Raw genomic sequence first — 12,293 nt, 5'->3', positions numbered from 1 at the left:
TCAAAATAAGAAATAAACAAATTTTAATCCTTGAGTGAGAAATAAGATATTTAAATAAAGTTATAATTGACACAATGAAATAGTGCACCTACATGCATTTATCAATGTATTTTGCAACTAAAATGTCAAAAAAAGTTTCCACATATTATTTTTATATCATATTTAAAATAATTATGAATCCTAATTTTTATTATTTTGAGTTGGCCTTTGTTATGAAAAAAACATTGTGAATAAATTGAATTTCAAAATTCTTAAATCTATGTATATCACATATTAATATATCAACATAATAAATATTTTTTTATAACTTTTTTCATTGAGATGGAGAAGATAAATGAGAAAAAATATTAACTCTTTTGGGTTACACAAAAAATAGAAATACAAGAAGTATTTGTCATACAATGAATTCAGTTTTCAAATTAAATTTATACTATAAAGTTATATTTATCTTTCAAACCTTATAAATGCAATGAATTTTTCTCAAGATAAGGGTACACAAATGTTCCCGTTAAGATATTTAAACAATTAGAAAAATTAAATATATTATTTTTTCGGAGGTAATACCAATATGACATTAGTAATTTGATTGTGCTAATTATACTTATGAGTTAATATGAATATTAAAATAAGTGTCATAAGAATCAGTAAAAAGATGATTTATTTTCAAAAATATTATTATTATAAATTGCAAATAAATGACAACATTTAATCAATATTTTTTTAAATCAATTTATCAGTACTTTTTATGTAATGATAGATTGTTATAATAATTAGGAGTGAGCATTCGGTCGGTTCTGTTACCAACCGAACTGAATTTGTCATAACCGGACCAAACCGAAATATTTAGCAATAACCGAACCGACCGAATTAATTTTCATAACCGATGAAAACCGAACCGAATTAAAATCGGTTAATTCGGTCGGTGACCGAATTAACCGATAACCGAATTTTTTTAATTTGAAAACCGAATTTCTGAAATAACCGAACTGAATTTCCGAATTGACTAGGTTCGGTCGGTTAATTCGGTTTAACCGAAATTTTTCTCACCCTTAATAATAATGTGTACTTTATATGTTATCAAGTATAAGTGTATAATAAATTAAAGGTGACTAGGAAAGTAAAAGAATACAGTAGAAATTATTGTCAATTTACATGAAAGAGAATAATAATCAAACAACATTGTAAATAAAAAATTGCATATCATTGATTGTCAAAAGAGATTGCAATAATTGAATATTATAATAAAATATATGCATTATTGAGAGAATATGACAAATAACAAAAGAAAACAATATGATAAAAAAGATATGAGAAAAATTTTATTAGTCTAAATCTTTTTTAAAATTAAAAAAATTTGTTTTTTTTTCAAATTAGTTACATATGCTAATTAACACGAATTGTCAAAATTTACAATACTATTATCATTATCTTTTGTTGAGTTAACTAATTTTATTTCAAATACTAATTACTTCAACATATGTTTCCCACTTGCAACGCACTTGCATTATTTCTAGTATATATATATATATACACACACACACATTCATATTTGTCACCAAAGTCTCATTGCTCAAATTATTCATCAGTATATAAACGAGATCACAATTCAAGTAATTAAACACCACCCATGTTGAGGAATAAATTGATTTCTTTAGCTGCGATTTGATCATGATAAGAACAATTAATTCATCCAGGGATTCTTCTTTACTCTCCCATATAACACCAGATCAATGAACAACTGGACACCCTTCAACTACTATTCCAGGTGCTGTTGGACACTTAGCCAATGGACAGTGATCATCCACCGCCTGCCCCCACCAGCTCGGCCCAGAGATACCCCGAAACTGCAACGTAAAATAGCACAAGGTAGCCATAAACGCAACCCCGGCTTCCAACCCAGCAGATAGAATATAATTATGCCTCGCCCACCACCCCTTGAATCTTCGATATACATAAAAGTTGAAGAATAGCCCCACGCTAAACCAGCACATGTAGTTGACAACTTTGGCTACCGGCAAATTCCCTGCCCCTGATATAAGAATTGGAATATTGATGAGTTGGATCCACTTCTTTTCGGGGTATCTTCGTGCAAAGTACCAAACTGGTAATGGAGCAACAAGGCCGAAGAGGAAGAAATAGTTCATCTGAGGGTATATCCCGAGTTTCCCGAACATCCGGAGAGGGCCGACGACTCCCCAAATTATGGAAGCACTGTAGAAAACATCGTCTCCAGGGCATGTCCATGGGCTTCCGGCTGGCAGTTGCGATGGATCGCAGATGTGGTCTATTGTTGTGAGGAGCCACCAGGCCGTACCAAAGTATACCAAGGAGGTAACAAATGTTCCTGTTAACTTTATTCACAAACATGAATTTGTTAAAGTTTTTTGGATGTCGGGCATAAAGGAAAAAAAAGGGTGTGGTACAAGATTTACCTGGACAAGGAACATGGATTTCGGAGGAATTTTCATGTAATGTCCTAGTTTGAAATCCGAGAGAAAAGTGATGGCTTGAGACATGCTGATGGTTCCATATGTTTTGAAGACCACATTGGCTAGAGGTTTCCCTTGATACATGAAACCGATTATCATCTCAGATATGACATTCAGTCCTGTTCCCTGGAGAAAAAGACACTCGTGTCATGAAAAATGTAGTAACCAAACAACTAGTAAAGAAAAACAAAGGCTTGGAGGGAATCGAAACATGCCTGGTTTGTGGTGGCCATAATGACACCAATAGGCAGGGTGAATGCGAACGCCAGAGCAAATGCTAAAACAATACCCCAATATGGAAGCTGTAATTGCCTATTAAATCCTTCACAGGCGAAAAACGACATGCCAATTACAATAACCAGAAGACTGTAAAACCACCATTGAGGTACCGGGTCGTAGTTTTTCCTCATCAACCTAGTGTGCACATCTCCAGATTTGTCTTGAAAGGACGCCTTTGTTTGTTTCCAAATTGCTCTGCCATTAAAGGTCTGTCAGAAAAGAGTCTAAAGGACGAGATACTCGAAGGTAAAAAAATTAAAATAGAAATTCGGAGAAAGATACGGTACCCGCCATAGAAGAGTGCTACATGTGACAAAGTAGCAGCCAAACTTGCGAAGCTTAAACCGTATGTAAGCACGAAAACTATGCTCAGATAAACCTTGCTGTAGCTATCATATCCCTGATTATTGAATTCAAATGTTTTCTCGGTAATAATTGCTGATATGTTGTAAGGTGCTCCATTAGAATCAAACACATGAGGCGAAAGGATCGGGAATCGCTTAGCGTTGTACAAGTTGTTCCAGTAGGCAATTGGTAAGACAATGTAGACGACTATTATGAAACCAACGAGCATGTTACTAATAGCAAAACCTGGAGTGGCCAATGGGCTTCCAAGAAAACTTGCTACGGTAGCCCAATCCAGGGCAAATGATCCGATTCCGAGGCCACGGATTCCTGCTCCTATTTGTTGTGCTGTGACTGAATCTTTCCATATCCAACAGACAAAGGAAAGGGCAGTGATGGATTGGAACAGATAGTTTGGGACGATGTAATATGAGAAGCTCGAAACAAGAACAAAAATGAAGAACTGTAACCTTGTGAGGCCTCCTTTTCTCCGGACTTCGACATCGTGTAATGCCCTGAAGAGGGAGACTTGAACAAGATTGGAGGGCCACCACATGTACGGTGAATCAACAAGGTATTTCCTAAAAATACCTGCCCAGCCATACCCAAGCAACTACAGAGAATGAAGTAACAATATGATTCTAGAAATGAAAAGAATGAAAAAGTATATGATAAAATAACTATCTTACCTGTGTACTATGTGTTAGCAATAGTGCTGCAACAGGGTTGAGTTTACGATGATAAAAAGCCTTTATAATCGTTACAATGTTCACTGCATACACAGAAGTCGCGCCGGCATTAGCAAATATGGTTATCAGGCAATGTTCCTTCAAGTTGAAAGGCCCTGGATTCAATGAAAATGACCATTTTGTTCCAGGGATGTGTATTTCTTTTCTTGGAAGATATGCAGCCATAAGCTTTCCAATGGGAAGGACCAATATTTGGGCTGAAACAGATGTAATGGAGAGGGCGTTTTGGCGATAACTGAAGAACTGGTTTAGAAATCCTAATGCTGCACACGAGATTATCCCTAGGAACCATGTTCGAAATGTCAAACAAGGAAGGGTAGGATCATCTGTTATCGGCACAGTGAGCCGCACTTCTTCTATGGGAGAATCATTCTCTTCTTCTGCAGAAAACTTAACATTTCTCAGTCAAACGTTCGACACATAAAAATATCTTTAGTGTTTCATGAAACATTAGTTTAATTTCATTCAAGAAACAATTCTACCCGTTACATTTCTTGCCATATAAAAACATGCAAGATCCTCAACTATTACAGCAACATAAAATCAAAACCAACTCGCGTCGTTAACATGAGACAATGTAACAGAAGATTTAAGCATGAAAGTTCCAAGTCATCGTACAAATTCGAAATCAATAACAGCAACTACAAACTAAGAAGAAAATAACTCACCCACAGCACTTTCATCGACATTAACTTTGTCTGAAACAGGTTTCTTGGATCCATACGCCACAGACATCATCTCATCACCGTCTGAATTCTCCATCTACCAAAAACTTGCAAAGTGCGTTACAAAAGCTGGAAGTTTAGCAAACAACGCAATCGGAAGGAGACAAGAACCCGTAATTCTGAACCGGTAAACTCAACACCCTTAAAGATACTCACGAACGTTGGTTTTGAGTTGTTCCATGTCCAAACTAGTTTGGAATGAGATAAGGGTTGCATTGAAATGATAAATGAATCTAGAAAATGGTGCCAGTAAAAGCTGGAGCCGTCCATTTCTTGCGTAGAATGAATTCGTCACCCACCGGTTATTGCATCCTTAAACTTTCGAGAATTTACCGATAGTTTGTCGGTCACTTACATCGTCAGCTAACAAATCTGAAAGTAATATTTTATTTCATATTTATTATGTTGTTAAATTGATATTATCAACTTAAGATTTTGACTTATTAAGGTCTTGTTTGATTTATTTCTAGATATTATGAGATTGTTTTTATTATCTTTATTTAAAAGAGTTTTATATCTAATGAAAATCTTGTTTCCATATTTTCTAGGACTCTTTTATGGAATGGTTTTTAGGTCAAGCATGAGATATAAATATAGAGGGCCTTACGACTGTGTGAGAGCTTTTCCGTGAACTGGAGTTTTCTGAATATACACGAAGTCCAGGGTTAAAGAATTTGAGTGATTAATTCATGTTTGTGCCGTGTTTCTGATTGGTGTTGAAGACACTTGAAGAACAATACTGACGCAAAGTGTTGATCGAATAGTGTTCTTTTATTTGTTTTAAGCAATTTCGGTTTATACATCTAGTTTTTAGTTGTGGTTATTTTGATGCATTTTAATTACTTAGAGTGTCAAGGAATTTGGTTTTGTTATTTTCACTAGTATTGTTTTGTGTAAACGATTTACATATTTTTCTAGTGAATTTTTGTCATGAAGCGTTGTACAAGTATAAATACGTGTACATAATTTAAATCTGCACTTTATTTATTAAAATTATATTGGTGTGTTTATAATTAACTTCCACTGCATGTTGTGAACTCGTGTTAACAATACTATGTCACAACACTAAAAATCTGATACAGACAATATATTTATTTCGTGTACATTTATGATCAACAACACCCTTTCAAAATCATACAGCTCTAGAAAAATACGATGATGGTGTTATTTTCAGAAAGGTTAAATTAATGATAATTTTCAACTTCAACATCGTGAGCGTGAATTTACGTTAACTGTACACTAAATAATTTTTCTTGACGGTATTGTTTCTTAATATCGACTGTTTTATTTCTTAAAAAAGATTTCTTGTCTACATATTCTGATTAAGGATTCCATTTTGGTAGATTCTATCCAAGTTCATGTATTAATTTCCGTAGTAATCTTATCTTTCTTGTTTCTATTACGATTGAATCTCAAAATCGATCATGATTTTGGTGCAGTGAAGATGGGACATTATTTGAGATTTCTATAGCTCAAGAAATGAATAGTGGTACAGGTTTTAGATCGTGTGAGCACATCAAGAATGGCATGCATGTTCCCAACTTCCAATGAGAAACCCCTTGGGGGTATGCATGAATCTTATCAATGGAAGGATGCATTGTATAGGAATTATTACATCCTATCTTTGTTAAATGCTGGCCTGATTTGATTTCTTTTAAAAATTAGAGTATCGGATCATAATCGCAAATAAACAGATCAAGTAAAAACACATATACCCTTTAAAAGTCGAAATGTTTATATATAGACGCATCATGACAAGTATATACATATACTTTTAGTGTATATATTTATTTTTTATTAACTAAAGCCGGCACAAATGTACAACTTACATCTAATGGATATATAAAACAAACACTCTGTGTCAGTTTTAAATTTTGTTTGAACATTCAATTCTAAACTTGAAAAAGCTAGCTCTAATTGTTTTTAAAATAAGATAATATTTCGATTCGATCAGTCTTTCGTTCTTTCTTCTTCGATTTTCATATCAATTCTTTGAGATTAGCGACGTCGAATTCGTTCTTTAGCTATCAATTCGTTTCTCTAGTAATCAGATGTCTTCGAGGATCACTTATGTATTTGACGATGGACTTGTTTTAGTTGCTCTTCTTACAAAGAACATATGTTGGTTATTTTATATGCTCGAAACATAAATTTGAAGGAGCTTTAAAATATCTAATTTATTGGCATGTTTCTATATTTTATTTTTATTTTATATTTTGAATTTTTTTTAGAATAAGTAAAATATATATATTAGTGGGCTACTGGTCGAATGGCCCGCAATAACCACTTTTTTTTAACAACATTTTTTGACTGCAACTAAGTTTTTTTAGTTACGGGTCAAGAACAAAATTGGCCCAGAAATTTTGGGCCATTTTTTTACCACACGAATAATTATTAATGACGGGAATAAAAGACGGGAATTAGCTAATAACCAAACTAAAATTGATAATAAAATTAAAAAAATTGAAACGTTTGTATTTTTTAATTGCAAGGAGTAAATCTCCCGGATTAGGATAGAATTGTCCTCTTTTTCACTATCAATATTTTGACTATAATAAGTAACTTTTCATTGTTCTCAAACTTTCCAGATAAAAATTGGTGCTTTATACAAATTAACTATCAAAGGAAATTAATCAACTTTTTGTGTAATAGTTATGGTAAGTAGCACAATGGTTAATTTCTGATGTCCCAATAAGAGGTGGGATCTAAAGCGTATCATGTTTTGATATTCTGATCGTTAAAATTGGATTTGAACATAATTCAACCTCAAAAACTAGATCAAAGAAAAGATCATTCAAATTTATATATACAAGTATCAAGAACTTAATATAGTTGATGTGAACATCTAAGTACTATTCTCCAATATTATTAAATCATGTTAATATCTCACATTATTTTTTTATTTTTTAAACCTTGAGAACTGATCATGGATCGTTAGGATGGTTCAGGCCCATGCCCATGCACCGTCACTCATACAATATCTCACTCCTGTAAAGTGGTTTCTTTCGCATCCCCAACACTTGAACTCAGGACCTACAAGTTTAAATACCTAGATTCTTAAAATGTTGATACCAGTTGGGCTAAACCTACTGGCGATATTTTTTTTGATGCGTTCTGGTTAAATACAAAAGGTCAGTGCAGACAAATCCTTCAAGCTAAAATAGATTCCAAAACTACATCAAATTGTGTATTATTAGTCAAATGGAATTGAGTCATTTCATATCTAATAATCTAATATCTAATAATAATAATAAAGAATGGAGAGTCAATTAAATAGTATATTATTCTGAGTGAAGAATATTAACCAACAATTTGCTATGGTGCAATGGGGCAGTTTCTTTTCTCTCTACAAAATCCCTTTACACGGCCAAAGCTTTAGAGCCTTCGACTTCCGATCATTGCAAATTTAGGTGCTTTTCTTAGTCCTTCTCTTTAAAGTTCTTTACTTTATGGGTTTTGGCCTTTTATTCTCCAAGAATCTGTGGATTTATGAAAATCGCTGTGTGATTCTGGATCTGAGTTGGGATTTTCCTTTTAATTCCGATTCTCCGATCGGGATCTGATTTATTATGGGAATTACTACTACGAATTGTTGTTATGTGAATTTGAAATAATTGCATGCTGCATTTTTCAGGAGCTGACCTTGATTCAGTGCCTCTTTACTTTTTGTGGTGGTCCTTGATTCCCTATGTGAATTTCATTTTTCAAGGTTCCATATTTTCAGGTTTTCTGGAGGTGGCCTTGATTTAAAAATTTGCAAAAGCCTCTTTCCTGGGAAAAAAGAGAGTATCTTTATTGACTGTTGGGTTGTGTGATTGACTAGTATTGTCTACTTGTGCCTTCACTGTCTATTTTTTTCAAGACTTTATTGTTGGTTTTTTTACTTGTTTTCTCTTCAATTTTTATGTTTGAATAAAGCTGTGTACCGCTTTGTTTTGGAGCTTTTGATGTTGTTTGGGAAGTATGGACGTGAAGATGTGGTCCTTGAGGTTGGATTTTGGCTCTAAGGATTTATTGTTTTCTGATATGTTTTAACTTTGATCAATTGCTGCAACTCAGTGAATTTAAGTAATCTGATCTATGATATTTAATTGTGCATTTATTCCGTTTTTCAGTAAGATCTAGAATCCGAGCTTTGTGAAATTTGTTTTTTTTTTGCCTTAGGTAATCTTATTGCTCCTCACTCTTCTACTAGTACTTGAATACACATATTTGTCTATTTTAGAAAGAATGAATTAAGTTGTTTTATGATTTTTTTTTATTTTAAACTATTGAATCAATCTTTGACAGGCTTGTGGTTTTCCGGAGTTGGTGTAGACAAAGTGTTTCAGTTTTGATCAAGGGGATTATTGCTATTGATGCGACCGGGGAAAACATTTGCTGAATCTACTTTTGGAAAAATTGTGATATGGCCTCAAAAGATGATGCTAGAACTCCCATGGAACTCCAAGGAAAAATTATTGCTGTCCACCATGCAAGTGAATCAAATAAATCAAGCAAGTCCAAGCCTGTTGATACTAAACAATCAGCAGATTCAGGTGTCGTAATTAAGTCAGCCCCAATACATACTGATAAATCAAATACATCGCCGACCAATTTCAATGGGTCTTTGCATTTGTCATATCTTAACTCTGATTCAAACATTTCTTCCGTTGAATCAGAGCAAGTCTCAACAGCTGTTCATGAGGCTAACGAGATACAAAGCTTGCTTGAAACTTCTGTTGTTCAAGAGAAGAAATCCGAACAGGGAAGTGTAAAGAACGGTTCAGTGTTTGGTAAAAAAATTAGCGGAAGTGGCAAAATAAGTGATCAGGCTGATATGGTTGAGAGTGGAAAGAGTAGCATTTGTCGAGGAAGCACAGGTAGTGATTTGAGCAATGAGAGCACGTGTAGCAGCTTTAGTAGTAGTATCAATAAGCCACATAAAGCGAATGATTTACAATGGGAAGCCATCCAAGCTGTGCGTGCTAGAGACGGTGTGTTAGGCTTGAGTCATTTCCGGCTCCTGAAAAGATTAGGTTGTGGAGATATTGGAAGTGTTTATTTGGCGGAGTTGAGTGCGACCAAATGTTACTTTGCAATGAAGGTTATGGATAAGACGTCTCTAGCTAGTCGTAAAAAACTTCTTCGAGCTCAGACGGAAAGAGAGATATTGCAGTGCCTGGACCATCCCTTCCTTCCGACTTTATATAACCATTTCGAGACCGATAAGTTTTCTTGTTTGGTTATGGAGTTCTGCCCTGGAGGAGACCTGCACACTCTTAGACAGAGACAGCCCGGAAAATATTTCTCTGAGCAAGCAGTAAAGTAAGACAGCTGTGGAACATATTTAAAAACGAAGTAAAAAAAATCAAATGCTTTGAGTTTTCTTTACTTATTTATGGAATGTCTACCATATAAAGTGTTCTGCACGGTGCCCTATTCATTGATATCACCTTCTTGCAAGACGAGCGTCTCAATATTGCTCTTCCTAATCTATTGTTGATTTTATCCATCTTCCCCGTGTCTTGTTAAATTTTGCAAAGATTCGTGGTAAAATATTTTAGTACTGGATTGGTCTAATTTAGAATACTTTCCATGTTAAAGTTCTATCCAAATTATATATCCGTTATATAGATTATAGACTAAAGGGCAATGGTTGAGCCAGAGAAGGGATAACAGGGACCCCTCCATCTTCAATTTTCTAGAGTGGGGGGTTTTGTTCCTCCAAAATTTTTGGTTTTAATTCGGCCCCCTCTGCCACTCTTCTCGCCCCACCACCTTTGTGGACTGCTGTATTATTGATTATCCGTTGTTTGATTTTAATTGAAGCTCTTTTTTGTGCTAGTATCAGACATTCTAGCGCCGCGACTTATAAACATCTTTAGCAGTTTATTAGTGATGTCCTGCGTTGGTTGTGATGACAATTGTGTTCTGTGATACAAGTTATCTTTTTCTTGATTGTTAGTTTCACAAGTTGTTTCCTTGAAACTAGGGCAGAACTCGAGCCTTTGATGTTGATTGAGGTTATTTTATACAAAAATGGAGTGCATCTAACAATTTTTTCTTATTCTCTCTTTCTGGCAGATTTTACGTCGCAGAAATCTTGCTCGCTCTAGAGTATTTACACATGCTTGGGATTGTCTATCGTGATCTTAAGCCCGAAAATGTCCTTGTTAGGGATGATGGACATATAATGCTCTCGGATTTCGATCTCTCGCTTCGATGTGCTGTTAGCCCTACTTTGGTTAAGACCTCATCCTCTGACTCAGATCCCCAGCAGAAAAATCCCGTGTACTGTGCCCAACCAGCATGCATCGAACCATCCTGCATCCAGCCATCATGTGCCGTTCCAACAACATGCTTTGGTCCTCGACTCTTTTCAAGCAAATCCAAGAAAGATAGAAAACCCAAAAATGAAATCGGGAACCAAGTTAGTCCATTACCTGAGCTGATTGCTGAACCAACCAATGCTCGATCAATGTCGTTTGTCGGAACTCATGAGTATCTTGCACCAGAGATCATCAAAGGTGATGGCCATGGTAGCGCTGTGGATTGGTGGACTTTTGGTATCTTTATTTACGAGCTTTTGTTCGGCAAAACCCCATTTAAAGGATCAGGTAATCGAGCAACATTGTTCAATGTCGTCGGACAGCCTCTTCGATTCCCAGAGTCTCCTGTTGTCAGTTTTGCTGCCAGGGATCTGATTCGAGGATTACTCGTGAAAGAGCCTCAGCATCGGTTGGCGTATAAACGAGGTGCAACGGAGATAAAGCAGCATCATTTCTTTGAAGGAGTTAACTGGGCTTTGATACGTTGTGCCACCCCTCCTGAAATACCAAAGCCTGTTGACTTTGACAAATTGCGTCTTCCAGGAGCATCAACGACCGAAAAGGCAAATGCTGCTGCTGATAAGAATCAGAAAAGTGATAAGTATCTTGAATTTGATTTCTTCTAGTTGACATCGGTATTGCTGGATTTTAAGTTATGGAGAGCCATTATTTTCAATTTTCGTGGAAAGCAGCGATCAGGTTGTGGAGATTCTGCGGAGAGATTGCACAACGGAGACCATAAAAAAGTCTCATTCGAGGAGTGTTCTTACTCGTTTGAGGTCTTCTATTCGACGACATTGTGGCTGCAAGGTGATATACAAAATGATCTCGATGTTGGAAATTAGCGTGGCATTTATAGCTTGAGAAGCATGGGGTGGAGAACATGTGGCCACTCTTTATGCATAAAGTTTTCCTTCATTTCTTGAGCAATTTGTTGAATTAAGGACTTGGTAGGAGCAGATTTTATTTGTAGTCTCTGTATGTTTTTATGCTGGTGACATTTGAACAAGTGAACTAGACATTGGTAGTGTGATTCCATTGTGGTTTCCCGTTTTGAGCGCTCACTGGAAAATATCATTGCTAGAATTCAGGTGATTTGTTCTATATTTTCGGAACTTCAGGTTTCTTGAGAAGTATTTTAATAGTGAAAGGGGCAAAATGAAATATGCAAATTAATAATGAGTATGTCTCTTGTCAGACGGTCTCACGAATCTTTATCTGTGAGACGGGTCAATTCTACCGATATTTACAATAAAAAGTAATACTCTTAGCATGAAAAGTAATATTTTTTCATTGATGACTCAAATAAGAGACCTGTCTCACAAAATACGACCCGTGAGATCGTCTCACACAAGTTTTTGCCATTAATAATTATTTGTTTGGAATATATTTTTT

At 35.3% G+C, this 12,293-nt stretch overlaps 2 protein-coding genes across 5 annotated transcripts; one reads left to right on the top strand and one right to left on the bottom strand.

Annotated features, from left to right (window-relative positions):
• Nucleotides 1-1,560: 1,560 nt before the first annotated feature.
• Nucleotides 1,561-4,860, bottom strand: LOC140980666 (oligopeptide transporter 5-like). Of its 3 annotated transcripts, none has more exons than XM_073446648.1 (6): nt 4,531-4,860; nt 3,803-4,239; nt 3,056-3,726; nt 2,705-2,963; nt 2,433-2,615; nt 1,561-2,351 (listed from the first exon to the last, which is right to left on the bottom strand). In XM_073446648.1, exons 1-6 carry the CDS (start codon nt 4,622-4,624, stop codon nt 1,728-1,730), a joined length of 2,268 nt encoding a protein of 755 aa, XP_073302749.1. In that variant the 5' UTR covers nt 4,625-4,860; the 3' UTR covers nt 1,561-1,727. The 3 variants fall into 3 exon arrangements, with proteins under 3 accessions (XP_073302749.1, XP_073302741.1, XP_073302758.1); XM_073446640.1 differs by having other exon boundaries at nt 3,803-4,242; nt 4,531-4,858; XM_073446657.1 differs by having other exon boundaries at nt 3,803-3,885; nt 4,531-4,857.
• Nucleotides 4,861-7,839: 2,979 nt separating this feature from the next.
• LOC140980644 (serine/threonine-protein kinase D6PK-like) lies at nt 7,840-11,988 on the top strand. 2 transcript variants are annotated; one of them, XM_073446615.1, is made up of 5 exons: nt 7,876-7,997; nt 8,312-8,373; nt 8,506-8,576; nt 8,878-9,894; nt 10,654-11,988. In XM_073446615.1, exons 4-5 carry the CDS (start codon nt 8,996-8,998, stop codon nt 11,522-11,524), a joined length of 1,770 nt encoding a protein of 589 aa, XP_073302716.1. In that variant the 5' UTR covers nt 7,876-7,997; nt 8,312-8,373; nt 8,506-8,576; nt 8,878-8,995; the 3' UTR covers nt 11,525-11,988. The 2 variants fall into 2 exon arrangements, with proteins under 2 accessions (XP_073302708.1, XP_073302716.1); XM_073446607.1 differs by lacking the exons at nt 8,312-8,373; nt 8,506-8,576 and having other exon boundaries at nt 7,840-7,997.
• The last annotated feature ends 305 nt before the right edge of the window (nt 11,989-12,293 follow it).

The sequence above is a fragment of the Primulina huaijiensis genome, chromosome 1 (assembly GCF_012295235.1).
Source record: "Primulina huaijiensis isolate GDHJ02 chromosome 1, ASM1229523v2, whole genome shotgun sequence".
Classification (NCBI taxonomy): Eukaryota; Viridiplantae; Streptophyta; class Magnoliopsida; order Lamiales; family Gesneriaceae; genus Primulina; species Primulina huaijiensis.
Note: the sequence above shows the minus strand (reverse complement) of the source record. Positions and strands in the feature narration are given on the sequence as shown.